The following is a 17739-nucleotide window of genomic DNA, read 5'->3' as shown; positions in this document are numbered from 1 at the left end:
ATTTTATTTTATTTTATTTTATTTTATTTTATTTTATTTTATTTTATTTTTTTAACAGTGGATCCTGGAAGGATAATATTATGCTAATTTTTTATCTGGCAAAGATTGTAAAAATAGTGGACAATTGGTTCTTGGTTCTTGGTCAATACATTTTACTTAATATGGAGTATAGATCTGAGAGTTGCTACGAGGCATCTACTACATAGCTGCACAACATTTTATTATCTTACAATTCGGATATGATTTGATGTAAGTGATACTAGCTTGTGGATCAGTCAGGGTTCTCCAAAGAACCAGAACCCAGAACCAATAAATAAGCTCTCTTTCTGTCTCTACATATCACATAATACATGTATAACATACATGTACATAATACATATACAATATATGTATATGCAGAGAGAGACAGACGGATAGAAAGAGGGAGATTTAAGAAATTGGTTCATGTGATTGTAGGGACTAGCAAGTCTATCTATAGGGCCAAGGCTGGTAGGGTGGAGATTCAGGTAAAGTTTGATGTGAAATTCAGGCAAGCATTGATAAGCAGTCTTGAGACTGAATTCGGCAGGGCAAATCACAGAGATTTGGCAAGCATGGAGTGGAAATCTGATCCCTATCTTTGGCACTATCTGTTCTCTTTTCCATTAGGTGTTGCCTTTTTCCTGTTGCCTTTCCCCACCTTTCCCTTTGAGGAAAACTTCTGAAGGGCAAAGTAAGCAGATTGATTCAAATTGTTGAATTTAAGTTTGAAGGGGACATTCTCTTGCCTTCAGTTCCTGTCTTATGTAACCCATTTGACCCTCCAGGGTTCTGTTGGGACAACACTGAGGGGGTTTCTCACCAGGTCTGCCTACAGAAGGAACTAGAAACTTTGGTTCAGGTTCCTCTCATATGACACCTCAGAAGCTGTCTATAATTCATTACTTCATAATGAAAACGAAAACACTAGTTCAGAATGACAGAACCTAAACTATTGAAAAATTCTGTACTTCATACAATTACTAAGTAGTTAACAACAAACAAATAAGGAAATGGGGGTGGCTGCCCTTTGCTGAGTCCCTACTATATTCTAGGCGTGAAGCAACATGCTTTACGTGTGTTATCTTCTTAACCCTCACTTCCATCCCATTTGGGGGCCAGGAGATTAAAGCTCAAAGACTCTAAGAAGTTGCCCCAAGATTACAGAGCTAGTTAAGTGGCAGAGCTGGGATTTGGACGTAGGTTTGCCTCTCTCTAAAGATGGTGTCTCTGTATTAATGCCATTTATGTTTTGCCTATCTGTTTGCTTGACATGCAAGATGTATGTTCATTTATTCTTTTCTGTGATCCTCATTGGTCTGTCAGGATTACCTACTCCTTATAGTGAGGCTTTTATTACGTCTGCAGAGATTTCCCCATCTATGCACCTGCTATTGCTCACTGTTAATTTCTAAATAAGATTCTTTTATGAGCCATATATCAGCATTACAAGTTTTGTTGCTGTTCTCCCTAAGACTTATCAAGTTCCAGGCAATGCCGGAATACAAGTTCATGCTTCCCTAATGCACAACCTGCAAAATGTCTTCTGGGGATGGCTCCTTCTCCCTTTCCCCCAAATGTTGGGGTGGTAGGAGGTTTGTGCAGGCTCTTGGCAGGAAAAGAACATTTGAAGGTCAACTGATACTTGAGGAAATCATCTGCAGGGTTCAGTGAGCAGAAGCTGACTTCAAAGACCTTTTTATGTTACACTTTCAGACATTCTATCTGGCTCCAGCAGCCTAAGCTTTCCTGACTACTAGTCCCAAATCCACGAGCACAGGCTACAGTGAATTTCTTTCCAACACTGATGTTCAAAAGATCATAGGGATGGATGGAAAGGGGGGACCTCGAATTTTCGGGAACTTCTCACTTGGACAATGAAAACCCCTTAAGGCTCTTCTAGAACACTTGCTGTTGGAGTTTCAGATGTGAGTTGCAGAATTGACTACCATCCCCAGAGTTGGCTCACCCATGGAGTACAAAGTGAGAAGTAGTAGAAATATGTGGGCTTTATTAAAACTACCTCTGTAAGAGTACAACCACAGTTTAGTTCATCCACTTGCCTCCCAGAGGAAGGGGAACATTTTGATGTATGTATGTATATCTTAAGACAGGGGTGGTAATCCAGATTTGCATCATTTATGTTTGGTTCTATCTAGTGGCAGATCTACCTAGATGACTCTTTAAACCCTTTTCCAGAACCATGTTTTTTTGATCATGCTTTTTTTTTTTTTATGTTTGGTTGGTTGGCTGGTTTCCGTTTTTTAATGACATAACTCTGTTACTTTAAATTCACAAAAGAACTAAGTAGCACTTGTATTTGCTATTATATTGCAATAGCATATATAAAAGAATTTAAGACCACCTAACGCCACTAAGTTTGTTGTTTCTTGCATATATGCAGTAAAAAATAGGATATGCAGAGAGTAGGTAGTGGAAAACCCTCATTCATTTTGCTTATATATTCTGTTGTATGATTTGACAAACCATAATGGCTTGTTCTGAAATGATTTTTATGTAGTGCATGTCATAATCCACTGAATTTTAGATCATTTTTATTGGAGAAGAATTATGAATTATGATATTCATACCATATTTGAATACCATATACCATACCATATTATGAATACCCTGCAATATACATTTAAAAGTCATTGTTCCAGTTATCATTGATTTATAAAAGGTTTTTTTTTTTTATTTCAGAGGAAGGCAGCATATTGAATAGAATTTGTGTCTATGACCTATAAAATAACTAAAGAGCCACAATGATTAATAATTTCTTTTTGTAATTCAATTTGCATATTTATAAATTAACTGATGAGAAAGTTATCACAAATATGTTCTTTTAGCACCCCTACAAGTTGATAATAGAATTCTCTGTGATCGATTAATGGGGCTGTTTGACAAGCATGGACGAGGAGAAACCCAAGGTTAAGAGACTAATTATTTTCAATCTTTTGTATTAACATTAGTTGTAAATTCATTAAGACGTTTTCCGGCAAATGCTGATCTGTGTTTTCTAAACATAACCACTCACTGATAACCTATGTGTGTTTTTGATGGTTGCAAATACTTAAATATAGCTAAAGCTGGGGGGAAAGGTAACTATGGCTCAGTTTTCTAGAATTACATAGAATTTATAACACTAGATAGTGAAATGATTTACTTGCTATTGCATGATCTTACAAGGAGATATGACATATTTGGATTCTCTACTATGGTGCTATATACCACTCTTTTTAAAGATTTTATTTATTTATTTGACAGAGAGAGACACAGTGAGAGAGGGAATACAAGCAGGGGGAATGGGAGAGGGAGAAGCAGGCTTCCTGCGGAGCAGGGAGCCCGATGTGGGGCTCGATCCCAGGACCCTGGGATCATGACCTGAGCCGAAGGCAGACGCTTAACGACTGAGCCACCCAGGTGCCCCAGTATACCACTCTTTTTAAAGAGTGTATTTCAGCTTTTAGATAAATGCTTTGGGTGATAGAAAACAAGCAGTATATTGTTTTCAATCTTAGCATGGGAATTCATACTTGTGAATGTTAGGCTCTTTAAGTAAGTAATTCTCATGTGTATTAATATAGGAATTTAAAGATAATCCCTTAAAAACTAAAATCTAAATTCTTAGGTTAACACATACAAATTCATGCCAGAACCACACTGGAGATTTTACCAAAGCATTAATTGTAAATTGTTGTATCCACTTGTATTTAAATTCATTAAGTTTTTTTTTTTTTTCTCAGTATATATTTAGTTCTTCTCAAATGATCACTGTCTCTTTCTAACTTAAATAATTCTTTAAAATACTTGTGAGGGCTCGTAGTTAAGTCCTCTATATTTTTAGTTATTTTTCTAATAAATTTATACTTAGTCTTCACCATTTGGTAACTGTGTCACCTTGGGCCAATTTCTTAACGTTTCTTTGCCATTTCTGCCAAATGGACATATGATCCCTCCCACAATGGAGTAGTTATGGGGATTAAATTATTCATTAATACATGGGCAGACATCATAAGCACACACACACAGAGAATAATGAAGATAATTGATAATGATGAAAAAATTAATACCAACTAAATATTTGCTGAGTGCTGACCAGGTGCCTGGCATTGTCCTAACCACTGTTCAATTTTAAATAGGGTAAGTATTAACTTACTTAAACCTCCTAACAATCCTGAAGTTTAGGCCACCTTTTTTATCCCCATTTACGGAGTATCATCCCCTAAAAATTTTATTCCTGCCTAGATACATTTCCCCTTAGCTTTTTTACTATCAGTTTGTGTAACTTTTTATTTCTTTTTGTCTTTATAAACCAAACAGACTCGTTTTCAGTCCAGCTTGATCCCTCATTTTGAAAGATCCTCACTTGAATGAAGAATTAGGATTCCCCAGAGAAGCAGAATCCAATAGAACCAATAGAAAGAGAAAGACATTTATGGGGGCTGGCAATTCTGAAATCCTTAGGACACACTGGTAGGGTGGAGATTCAGGTAAGAGTTGATGTTAAATTCAGGCAGGAGTTGAAGTCTTGAGTCATAATTCCTCAGGGCAGCAGGCTGAAGATTCAAGCAAGAGAATGTTGCAGTCTTGAGACTCAATTCCTTCTTTTTGGGGAAACCCTAATCTTTACTCTTAAGGCTTTCAAATGACTGGATGAGGCCCACTCACATCATGAAGGGGGATCTGCTTTGCTCAAAATCTACCAATGTAAATGTTAATCACATCTAAAAAAATTACTTCGCTGGCAACATCTAGACTGGTGTTTGAACAAATAACTGGGCACCATACTCTAGCCATGCAGACACATAAAATGGCTATGTTTAAATTAGTGAGATTTCTATATTTTTAGTCTAATATGTGAGTCAGCAAATATATATTGAATATTTGTGTGTGTGTGTGTGTGTGTGTGCTAGGCATTGAGCAATGCCCTTTTATACCTACTATGTCCCTTCCATTCTGACAGGTCTTTGCAGCTTGGATCCTGGAAACCACCCATGTACGCATTTACAGGTGGCACCTGATAGGCTTTCGAAATAATTTGTGAGCTTTCAAAAGTCTTATGGAACTTACAGAATGAATAGCCAGGCACTATTTGTCAGTACTATATGGTCAGCTATGTTGTTCAAGAGGATATATTTGAGACTTAGAAAGTTTAAAAAAACTTGTGCAAGGTAATACGGTGAACCAGTGAACAAAGAAACCAATCCTCTGGACACTGAAGCCCAGGGCTCTTTCCCAGTATCCTACCTCATGTCCTGCTGGACACCAAGCTCTCTTCCTTTGGTTAAAAGTGTTTAGGTTTTTGTTAAAATTCTAACTTTGGAGGCATGGAAAATTCTACATTTTATCTTCCAGCATTTTTTCCCAAGCCTGGAAGAGAGAGGATTATTGTATATTTACAGTGTGCATCTAGCTAGATGAATAGATGCATTTTGTAGATGATACTGTTTTCAGAAGATAGAGAGAGAAAGAAAGTACACACATACAAATATGCAAATAAACAAGGCAGCCCAAATAAAGTCCCTCTGTGTTTGCAAAGCTCAGGAACTGTTCTCAGGGGTCCTAACTTGAAAAATGAAGCCAAGCGCTCCGGCTTCTCCTATACATATTCACCTCCCAAGTTGGTTTCAGCAAAATGGTGAGCAAGTGGTAAGACGTTGAGGTAAACAACATGTAATATTAACACACAGAAAAGCGGAATATCTGCACTTCAGGAGGTATTTGGTAAGTGGGAAAAAGGCTTTCATGCAGAGCCTGTATTTGACTCAACTTTGGGGACACGACAGGAAGAACAAAAGTTGTTGGCATTGGGCTTGTTTTTAATCATAAAACTTGTTCTGGGCTTTAGCAATTTCCCAGTACATTAAACAGAGAATAACTTGCTAAATTGTAGATTTTGGAAAACCAAGCTGTATCCCCAATAAGAAAAAATGTGGTTAGATGACTGTGTGTTAAGCCAATGTTAAAGTGACAAAGAGCAAGTCAAATTCGTGTGATTTTTCTTGGAGTAAATAGATGAGAGCTTCAAGGAGATTCTGGATTCTGAAGAGCCAGTGAGTTCCAGAAAGAGACCCGGACCCCGCAAAGAGGACAGCCAAGACACTTCTGTCTACAGTGAGGCGTCTGGACGTGTTCAGAAAAGTATAATTCTGCCTGGAAGTTCTTCTTTGGAACAGGTCAGCATGAAATATATATTGAGAAATGTAAGATAATCTCTCTTTTTAAAATAGCAAGTTGAAATGTCAGTCCTACACATCATCCATTGGTTTTACTCACTAACCCACCCTGTCTAGAACACATGATTCATGACTTGCCCAAATCTTTTCCCTTATTTTTCATATACCTTTTAGCAAGCAGAACTTATGCTGTTTATCAATATCACACAATTTAATTTTACTTCATCTGGTTTTATTTCATTTACCCCGAGAAGAAAGGTAGGCTGAGTCAGGCTAAAGAGGAAAAAATATCACCAGGGGAGTGGTACTTACTTCAGTGCATTGTTAGAGGAGGAGGAGATGAGTCATTCATAAAGAATGCAGCACAAAGGAAGTGCTCTTTAAATGGCATGGGCATGCGGAGAGAAAAAATGATTGTCCCCTTCCCAGGCCAACACTCTCCATGTTCTCACTTTCACAGTGTCAGGAAGTCCCCTGAACATTCTCTGCAGGAAAATACTTCACATTTGGTGTTAGAGCTCATAGCTTTCATCCTTGGTCCTGATATTTATATGAATTTGAATCTCTGTAAAGTAGGATGAAATAATTTAAGACTTTTATGGTTGTGGTGAGGATTAATAAATGTGTCCAAATGCCTGGCAGTTGATGTTTCTCTTTTCTTATGACTCATATTACATATTTGTTGAGACTGTTACCTATGCTTACTTTTAAAAAAAAATTTTTTTTTTTATTTATTTTGAGAGAGGAAGAGAGAGAGAGAGAGAGAGGGAGTTGGGGGAAAGGCAGAGGGAGAGGGAGAGAGAGAATCTCAAGCAGACTCAGCACTAAGCGTGGAGTCAGATACGGGGCTGGATCTCACAACCATGAGAGTATGACCTGAGCCAAAATCAAGAGTCAGCCGCTTAACTGACAGAGCCACCCAGGCACCCCCACCTATGCTTACTTTTTATTACTATTGTAAGGGTGAACTGATACTTACAAAAGTCAAGGTGTTTATTTATTTATTTTTTTTAAAGATTATTTATCAGAGAGAGAGAGGGAGAGAGAGAGAAAGCACACGCAGGGGGGAGAGGCAGAGGGAGAAGCAGGCTCCCTACTGAGCGGGGACCCCGACGTGGGGCTCGATCCCAGGACCCTGGGATCATGACCTGATCCGAAGGCAGATGCTCAACCAACTGAGCCACTCAGGTGTCCCGAAGAGAAGATCTCAATAGAGGTGAGAGCTGTTGGGTGAGTCTGTTCTCAAACTATTTATCTATACCTATTAATGTATATTGGAGCTTTCATCTCAACATTACGTGGCCTCTAGTGGTGGTTGTGGGGTGACAAAGAATTGAGACTGCAAAATAAATAAATAAATAAATAAATAAATAGATGAAAAGGACCTTTACTAAAGCATCACAGGGACTGACTGGGCTGGGAATTGTCTGGTACAGAGATTACTGTGGGAAAACTCAACAGACAGAGATCCTGACAGTTGATGTGTATCCTGGAGAAAAAAAAAATAAGACAGTGCTACAAAACCAAAGAGCAACAGTGGATTGCAAAGGGCATGCAACTGAGAGTCAATTGAGGCTTGGAGTCAATTGAGAGGTCCCATTTCAAGGGTCATGCAAATGATGACCTATTACTTTAATTGTTAACGCTGTAATTTAGTTACCTGAGTATATAAAACTCTTTAGAAATATTTGCACTGATTTTATATATCTCATAGACATTAGAAAGCTTGTAAGAAAGACATGAAATGACTTGGGTCTGAGAATTATCCAGTAAGAAATAAAACTCAGCAATTAAGTGCATAATGTTAACAAATTTAATCACAGAAGAAATCCAGGAAACAATCATGCATTGTTTTTTGAATAAGTATTGATTAAAAATAAAATAATTGTATTTTATATTTTAGCTACCAGAGGGAAGTGTTTTCCTGGACATTTCCTAATATTTACTGTATGTGATGTACCTGCTCTTATCGGTTGCAGATAACTAGGTTTTCCTCTGAATTTTAATAATAATTCATATATTTAGTTTATTCAATTAGGAAGCTATGCTTTCTGGAGGTTTTAAGAAATGACTTATGTGTAATGTACTACAATAAGGAAAATTATTTTAAGTTTTGTCTTGATTTTATTTATTTTTAATTAAAAAATATTTTATTTATTTATTTGAGAGAGAGAGAGAGAGAGCACAAGCAGGGGGAGAAGCAGAGGGAGAGAGAGAAGCAGGCTCCCCACTGAGCTGGGAGCCCAATGCGGGGCTCGATCCCGGGACCCTAGGATCATGACCTGAGCCGAAGGCAGACGCTTAACCCACTGAGCCACCCAGGTGTCCCAAGTTTTTGTCTTGATTTTAAAAATGAAATATAGCATTTAGGATAATGGTGGAGTAACATATTAGTTTGAACCAAGCATCTTCCAGGGAGACATTCTGAAAAGCTTATCAGTGCGTACTGGCAGCTAAGCCTACTTTTCTAAATTTTTCATAACTGTCTAGTATTTGGCAATGGGCAATTTTGAATGAAATCTAGCATCATGTGTGAATGAGAGTCAAGTCTGAACCCTCACTCTTGAATATAAGAGAAAACATAGATGTGTAAAATCCATAGTAAAATCTCCATAAATAAAAGATGGATGTTATAAGACACTTTACTAGATTAATCAGTATATTTTCTGTAAGTGAGAGCATATTCTCCTCTGTGGTTAGCATAGAAAACTTTTTGAGATACAGTGGACTTTTAAAAATCACTAAAGACATTTATATGAGCTAAACTTCTATTTTCTTACTTAACCAATATCATAGCTTATCTTTCACTCCTTAAATATTACATTATATTTAATGTATTTAATGTAAATATATTAAATATAAAATAACATTTTATATTTAATTTATATTAAATTAATTTTAATTAAATTATACATATTTTAAAATATAAATTATAAGTTTTTAAAATGCAAATACATTATATTTAATGTATTTAATGTAAATATAAATTAAATATAAAATATAAATTATATTAAATATAATAATAAATTACAATGTAAATATAAATTAAGACATAATAAATAAAATTATAAACAGAAGAAGAGTGCAAACATTATTTCATAGTGGCAAAAAAAAGCAGTAGTGCTTTTCCACATGTTAATTCAAGGGAAACCGTAATGACACTGCCCTGGTCCATAGTTTGTAAGCATTTGCCACATTCGGTGGCTTTTCTGAAATAGGCAGGGAAAATGCCATATTATTACAAATGTGAAAGATGGCTCTCCAGAGCAGAAATACAATTTTCCAAATTAAAAACCTCATGGAATCCTTTTCAGTTTTAATACGTGGTTAAATCTATATAAGAAAAATGTACTGTCCAACTTATGGCACTCTGATTTTTCCTTACTTAGCCTCCATTGTATGTATTTATTTTTCAATTCCTCATTAGTTACCTGGCACATATTTTGAACATCCCAGAATGATCAGGAAACAAAAGGTTTCAGACGGAAGCATTCTTGCTAAAGCAGACTGGCATTGAAGGAACAGCAGGTTACCATCTAGAATGAATATACACATTTCAGTGATGTTATCTTTGCTCTGAAAATCTTTATCTAAAGCAGCCACAATCAACTGTTTATTTACTTACTGTCAGTTCACATTTTATCAGCACTTCTAAGTGAAAAGAGATTTGCAAAACAAAAAAATGTTTTGACTTGTTACTTTTTTCATTGAGATTTATTTTACGTCTTACCTTTTTTTTTGCTGTGATTCATACGATTTTTAGTTCCTATCAAAACATAAGTTTTTCTCCATCTTTTCTTTCCTCCTTTCCAATAGTAGGAGCTATTAAAGCTGATAATTAAGCAACTGGGGTGACTGAAGAAATTTATATCATGAGAAAATGTTTGGGTGCACTGCATAACAGTAACCTACAAATGAGTAAGGCAACTAATTCTACAAGCATCTGTCTCTGGGTGTGCAGACATGGTCCAGGGATAACATTTTATATATCTAGAGATTGGGTGAGCTGATCATTCTTTAAAAAGTCTCCATTAGCATAATTTCTTAGAACTGAAAATTCAATATCCTAAACTGTCAGAGAATTTGAGGTTCTATTACTGGATACAAATCTAAAGTGCAAAAATTCTTTATTTCAGATGAATGGTAAATGCTTTTCTTTTAGTACTCCAGTAAGCCATAAAGTATGGCTTATGTGCTCTTATGGGAGTCCAGGAACCTATTAGGACATGTTCCAGGATAGGAAGCCGCCCCACTGCTGCATGGAATTGGGTCAAGGAAGGAGAAAATGTCATGATTTGGAGTACAGGCTTATATGTGTTAATAGAACCATCTGTGTGTGTAAGACTGATGAATCACAGACCTCTACCCCTGAAACAAATAATATATGTTAACTAAAAAAAAGAATTCAGAAAGAAGATTTCAGGCCCCAAAACCCTCATAAATGAAGATTTTTAAAGTAAAAAAAAACAAAAAAACCCACCATGTGTAGGAAAAGACAAAATAGGAGAGCTGACTAATCTTCAGTAGATTGTCATATTCTTTTTTTAAAAAAATATTTTATTTATTTATTTAAGAGAGAGAGAGACAGAGATAGCAAGAGAGAGAATGAGCAGGGAGGAGAGGGAGAAGCAGGCTCCCCCCCTGAGCAGGGAGCCTGATGTGGATTTCCATCCCAGGACCCTAATATCATGACCTGAGCCTAAGGTAGACACTTAACTGACTGAGCCACCCAGGTGCCCCTGATTGTCATATTCTATTAAACTTCTAGATCCTATTCTAAACTCCTGTATTTCAAATTGTAGTAAAGTGGTTCCTGACATGTCTAGCCATTCACCTTTATCTTTTTATCAATATGTAGTCCACCACCACCAACAATCAAGCTTGCTCAAAGTTCAAGGCAAGCTCAAGAGGCTGTCAGTTAGCATTTTGACCAGATATCCTCTCACCTTTATTAAGACAAAATTGACATTTCTGAAACACAGATATTGATGTAAGGGTTTCTTGTTTGCTGTTTGAGAGCAAAGCATGCTACTTTTTATATAACTTTTTTTTTTGTAATTTCATTATGTTGAGAATGTCATACAGAACATGATTTTTTTTTTTTAAAGATTTTATTTATTTATTTTAGAGACAGAGCACAAGAGGGGGGAGCGGGAGAGGGAGAAGCAGACTCCCTGCTGAGCAGGGAGCCCGATGTGGGACTCTATCCAGGGACTCCAGGATCAGGACCTGAGCTGAAGGCAGTTGCTTAACCAACTGAGCCACCCAGGCGCCCCCAGAACATGATTTTATTATGTATCTTTGTAAAACAAAACAGCATCAGTTTGACAAATTACTTAATAATTCTACTCTCTTCTTTGCCCAACTCCTCCCATTCTCTTACAAAGTTCCTTGTATAACCAAATTTCCTTCAGAAACTCAGCCCTCAGTTATATATCAGCAAATGAAAATTTGTGCTGAATAAGAAAAAATGAGAATGCTACATTGTGTTCAAGAGAAGGAAACCCCCCTACATGATATTTAACACTTAGAGTAGTACCTCAGTAAATAAGTCAAGATACTTATGCTTTATTCCATGAGCTTCTCTAACATCAGGGTCCATTTTTTTTAATCTTCAAACCAAGTCCAGAGCCTGGCAGAAAACATAAAGTATACTCTCATTTTTAAATGAATGAATGAATAAATGAATGAATGCTGTAGATAACTGATAGGGTAAAATTATCATGGATAACATTAGCATATTAATGTTCTTCAATATTAATTTTCTCTAATACAGTCTAATGTCTCTATGTGGAGTGTTAGGATTTGGTACTTTCATACATATCATCTCAATTATATTTAAAAATATTTGTGTCATAGAATAGAGAAAAAGGTTCTTTTATGGATTTATTGAGGTATAATTGAAAAATAAAATTGTAATATATTTAAAGTGTATAATGTGATGATTGGTATACTTTTTTTTGTTTGTTTTGGTGAGAATGCTTAAGATCTACTATCTTACCAAATTTCAAGTGTACAATCTAGTATTATTAACTATTCCTAATGTTATATATTAGATCTTTCAAAGTTATTCAACCTATAACTGAAAGTTTGTACCTTTGATCAACATCTCTCTATTTCTCATATTCCCCAACCCTGGCAACTACCATTCTACTCTATTTCTATGAATTTGACATTTTATTTTTTTTTTTTTAGATTCCACATATAAGAGATAGCATATAGTATTTGTCTTTTTCTGTCCAGCTTATTTCACTTATCATAAAACTCTGAACAAATTAGGTATAAAGAAATGTACATCAACATAATAAAGGCCACCTGTGACAAGCCCACAGCTAACATTATAGTCAATGGTGAAAAGGTGAAAGCTTTTCCTCAACTATCTGGAACCCACTTTGCCACTTCTATTCAATATAGTACTGGAAGTCCTAGCCAGAGCAATTAGATAAGAAAAAGAAATGGCATTCAAATCAGAAAAAGCTTCTTAAATAATACAGTAGTGAATATTCATTGCATACCTACTGATTCTATTTTAAACACTTTGCATAATTTAACCTCACAACTGCCTTAAGAACAAATGATTATATTCATTTTCTAGAAGAGCAACATGACGCACAGAAAGGCTAATTGAAGGTTTGTAGCTAAGTTGCTGAACCAGGATTCAAACAGAGAGTCTTAACCATTACATTATATTGTTAGTAGCAGTTCACAGTATTCAAGGAATATGGCATTTTAATGTAAAACTTTCTGTCATTTATCTGGTATTTTGAAGGAAGTGACATTCTAGACCAATTAAGTGCTTTTGACATCCTTTGAGTTATTCTATAGGGAATATGGACTGATATATTTTATGAAGTGAGTGATAACACTATTTCATCTTGTATTTGGTAAAACCAAAAAAACAAAACAAAACAAAAACAAAAACAAAGTTGAGACATGTTTACAATAGCTTAAAGACTCCATGACATTCCTTGCAGTTAAGCTGGTAAAATAATGTCCAAGAAAGAATGAATTACAAAATAATTATTCTGTTATTTTTGAAAATACAGAGCATTAAAAAGAATTGGCTAGCATTTTATACTACATACCATTGAATTCATACCTTATATACCTTCTTTCACCTTAAAAAAGGACTGTCATTCCCCAAATATATACCACATTAAAAATAAAATTCTTCTCCACAATCTGTAGTTAGTCACGTTCTACTACTATTTTTTTAGGAAGCTCAATCTGCTCTTCTCTTGCCACATCTTATCTTGTGTTCTCTGAGTAAGTGACATATCGCTATCATGCTCCGCTCACCTTGAAGTTGGGAGCTTTGTCCTGTTTGTGCATCTTTCTACCCAACATCCATCGTGGAATTCAATATTTGCTAATCAGATATTTATTGAATGGGCATTTGATACATAGCATATTGGATAAAGAAATACTTGCAGAACATCTGAACCATTCACCTCCTAACATATCTTCATAAGGTCACGAATCCAATTAGAATTTTTATATGTTAAGATGAAACAAAGTCGTTACAGCTTGTTGCTACTGTTCTTTGTATTCTTTAACTCTAGCTGCCATAACAAAATACCACAGCCTGGATGGCTTAAACAACAGACATTTGTTTTCCCACTCTTCTGGAGGCTGGAAGTCTGAGATCAGGGTACCAGTGTGGTTGGTTTCTGGAGAGATTCCTCTCCCTGGCTTGTAGGTGGTTGCCTTCCCCTGTATCTTCACATAGCAGGGAAAGAGAGAAAGCACAAACTCTCTGGCTCCTTAGAAGGGCAGTAATCACATCATGAGGGTTCTATCCTCACAACCTCATCGAAATCTCATTATCTTCCAAAGGCCCCATCTCCACCACAGTCACATTGGGGATTAAGATTTAAACATTTGAATTTTGCTGGAACACAATTCAGTCTGTAGAACACTTCCTTAAAAAATACTAGGTTTTCATGAAAACTTTTCTGCATAGATCTTAGCTCATGAAAAATTTATTTACCCTGAGTCCTGAAGAATGTACTAGTTTCACAAACGTTTCAGTGGAAGTGCTCCTAGTGGCTGAGTGCTTTGTTTATTTTAGGATAGAGCGTTGCATGGAGAGAGGCCTCAGGCTGAGAAAGAAGGCTGCTCAGAGACAGGTGGACTGCCAAGGCGCTGAGAAGTTGCACTCCTTCTTGCCTATCAGAGACCAAAGTGCTTCTAAATATTCCTGGAAGAAGATTTTTGACATGCACTTTTAGGAGGGACAAAGTAAAATAAAATCGTCTACTTTACTGTTAATATTTAGAAACTTTTCTTCAATCATTTGAAATCTGATCTGTGCCATCTATCAATTTGGAAAGGATGAAATCTTTCCAAACATGTGCTGAATGTGTACCATTTTTGCTAGTTCAATTGCTCACTCTGAGTGTTTAATGTGTTAGAATATGAAATGGTACAGTGGAGCATGGTTTGAGAAGAAACAGAAAACACATGTACAGTCTTGGGGCTGAAAATTTCCAGCAAAACCAACGATTTGACTCTTAGCTTCTTGAAGTGAAAATTTGGATTACCTCACTTCCAAAGAAAAGTGAGGTGCAAAAAAGAGTGTGTGTATGAGAGAGAGACACATGTATCAGCGAAATTGTTTAAGGATCATTAAAATGAAAAAAGGGGTATGTAAGAAAATCATCTTAATGAGAACTTTTGATGCCAAGTCCTATGTACGTAGTCAGTTGAAACATGAGTTCTCTGTAGAATTTGCACACAACCATGAAAACCTCCCAGTAGGCACAATCCTCTAAAACCAGGATGCTGGGTAGGTATATTTACAAAGACTTCCAAACAGGAACTGTTAGACTACAGGAAGCCCATTTTCTATATGTCTGCATAACATCAATTAATATTAACAAGAATTGTATCTGACTATGGGGAGAAACAGCTTTCTTAACTTTCACCTCTCTTTTCCCCCAGTAAATTATTGTTGACCACAATGCTCATTAGTGACACAATAAAAAGGGGCTACTGGTAAATAATAACAATTCTTTGTAATTATATACAGCGCCTTTGATCAGAGCAGCTCAAAGCCTTCGTGACTTACTAATTTTTGAAATACTTCAGTGAAGTACGAGGGTGTCAAGGATTACTACCCTCATTTCGTAAACAGAGAAATCGAGTTTTGCAAGAAACTATCCCAAGGTCATTCAATGATTGGGTGACAGTATCGGGGATATGATCTGTAAGCCAGAGACAATGAGAACAAACAGCTCAACAGAAGCCAACAGCGTCTCAGAGATTGCTGAGAAACTTTATGTAATGCTCAGAAATAAGACGGCTTTTTTTTTTAATTTTAAAGATTTTATTTATTCATTTGAGACACAGAGATACAGAGAGAGAGAGAGAGAGCATGAGCAGTGGGAGAAGCAGAGGGAGAGGAAGAAGCAGACTCCCCGCTGAGTCAGGAGCCCGATGTGGGACTTGATCCCAGGACCCTGGGATCATGACCTGAGCTGAAGGCAGACGCTTAACCATCTGAGCCACCCAGGCGCCCCTAAGACGGCTTTTAAAAGCATATTTTTCATTTAGCTTTTACTTGAATCATTCCTACTAGTCATGGAGAGCCCTCCACAGTTTCCCATTTAGATCACTTAATATTGGGGCATTTCCTTGAGCCTTCTCTGTGTTTATATTTCTTCTACGTGAAGAAATAGTGTATGTACATTTTCTTTGAAACCATTCACATTAATTACTAATAGAAAAAAAGAAAAAATTACATATATAAATCTCCACCTCTATATATGTTTAGTCCATGGAATATTAATCCATTTCATCCATTGATTTTGAAAAACATTAAAAGATGTATTGTATTCTGCTTCATTGTAATGCTCATCTGAATCAAGGTCAAGGGTATAGACCCTGCATTATTAGTATTATTATTTTTCAAAAGCTGACTTCTCAGTTACAATTGGAAATGACACTCAAAAGATGGCAAATCAGATTTCCTTTAAAATTTGTCTCAACCCCCCCACACTGTGTGGTTTATGGGGAGGATAAAAATTTCTCTTTTCCATGATTATTTTTACATTGCCTCTTTGCTCTGTTATGGTTACTTAAATTTTCAAAGGCTTGTGTCTTCGGACACTTATGGAGTAAGTGGCAGAGTCTCTAAGAAACAGGCATTAACTCATTTGTGGGCATGCGCGCACACACACCCACCCACCCACACACACAGGAGTTCGTACTTTATGTCTTTTCCCCATGCCCCATTTTCTAAGTATATCACAGTTTTATACATAGTAGACCTTCGAGATTGTCCATTGGTTTCCTTGTTATTTTGCTGAGGCCTTCCTTTTCTCATACTATCTGTTTTGTTTTTATGACATACCGATTCTCTCTCATCTTTATCTCTTGTGTTCTTCAGATAAAACTCAATAATACTGTCTATTTAAATGTGGTCTATTGACCTCTCTCAGGATACCTGAGGTGCTGATTAGAATGCACATTCCTGAGAATGAACACGTACCTACCATCTCAGAATCTCTGTGATAGGAGCCCTAGAGTATATAAATTTAACACAGGCCTTCCAGAAGATTTGTATACACATTAAACTAAAGATCTTATTCTATCTTATAATCTTCGATAATACTTCTATAACACTTACTATGTGACAAGCATTGGTCTTAATGTATAGGAACTCATTTTATTCCTGCAGAAACCCTTGAGATGTTATGACTTGAAAAAAGGCATGTTGCTAAGAACATAAATTCCTGCTCTCCATATAAATTTATAATGTACTAGTCATACGTAAGATGACTAGACCTTTAAGCTATGAGGTATAATTTCGAATTTAATTGATAAGTTGCAAAATTAGTATAGAAAAAGCTTGACTACCCTTCATTCAGATTGAATTGCTTCTAAAAATAATTATCTCTGGAGTGGTACATTTATTTCATTGAGATCTTTTTCTTTGGTAGAGCGGATTTATTCTGTCTTTACGTCTCAGTCATAGAAAATGATGTATTTTCTGGAAAGTTTTGGACTTTATAGGCATTCTTCCATTGTCCATTTTTGTTTTTAGGTTCTTAAAATTTTCTCACAAATGAACTATTTCCAAAAAACCATTTTTTTCCCAGGGATTTTTCTGGGATAATCAAGAAAATTGGGATATAGACAGGATATTAGAAGATATGAAAAAGCTAGCTGTTACAGTAATCAAGACAGTGTGGAATTGGTGAAAGATCAATGTAACATAATAAGGAAACTAGAAATAGACTAACACAGATATAGTCAACTGAATTTTGATAGAGGAGTAAAAATGCAATGGAGAAAAAGTCTTTTCTACAAATGGTGTGGGAACAACTGGACATCTCCATGCCAAAAACAAACACACAAACAAAAAACCCCCAAAACAAAATAGAACTTGAACACAAACTTTACACTTCTCACAAAAGTTGACTCAAAATTGATCATAGACCTAAATGTAAAGCACAGAACCATAAAATTTCTACAAAATAACATGAGACATTTTAGATGACTTTAGGAATGGTGATAACTTTTTAGATACAACACCAAA

The 17739-nt window shown here is 36.0% G+C and overlaps 1 protein-coding gene across 1 annotated transcript in view; it reads left to right on the top strand.

Annotated features, from left to right (window-relative positions):
* OFCC1 (orofacial cleft 1 candidate 1) overlaps window positions 1-17401 on the top strand; it is a gene marked incomplete at its 5' end in the record, with an annotated part of 43624 nt that extends 26223 nt beyond the window's left edge. The window contains 2 exons of the mRNA XM_035030431.1: window positions 6037-6197; window positions 17300-17401. Of these exons, the coding sequence (XP_034886322.1) occupies window positions 6037-6197; window positions 17300-17401 (263 nt within the window). The remainder of the gene's footprint in view (window positions 1-6036; window positions 6198-17299) is intronic.
* Between the last annotated feature and the right edge of the window lie 338 nt (window positions 17402-17739).

Source organism: Mirounga leonina, unplaced genomic scaffold (assembly GCF_011800145.1).
Source record: "Mirounga leonina isolate KUSES-001 unplaced genomic scaffold, KU_Mleo_1.0 Mir_366, whole genome shotgun sequence".
Classification (NCBI taxonomy): Eukaryota; Metazoa; Chordata; class Mammalia; order Carnivora; family Phocidae; genus Mirounga; species Mirounga leonina.
The sequence above is the reverse complement of the archived record's forward strand: the minus strand, read 5'-3'. Positions and strand labels throughout refer to the sequence as shown.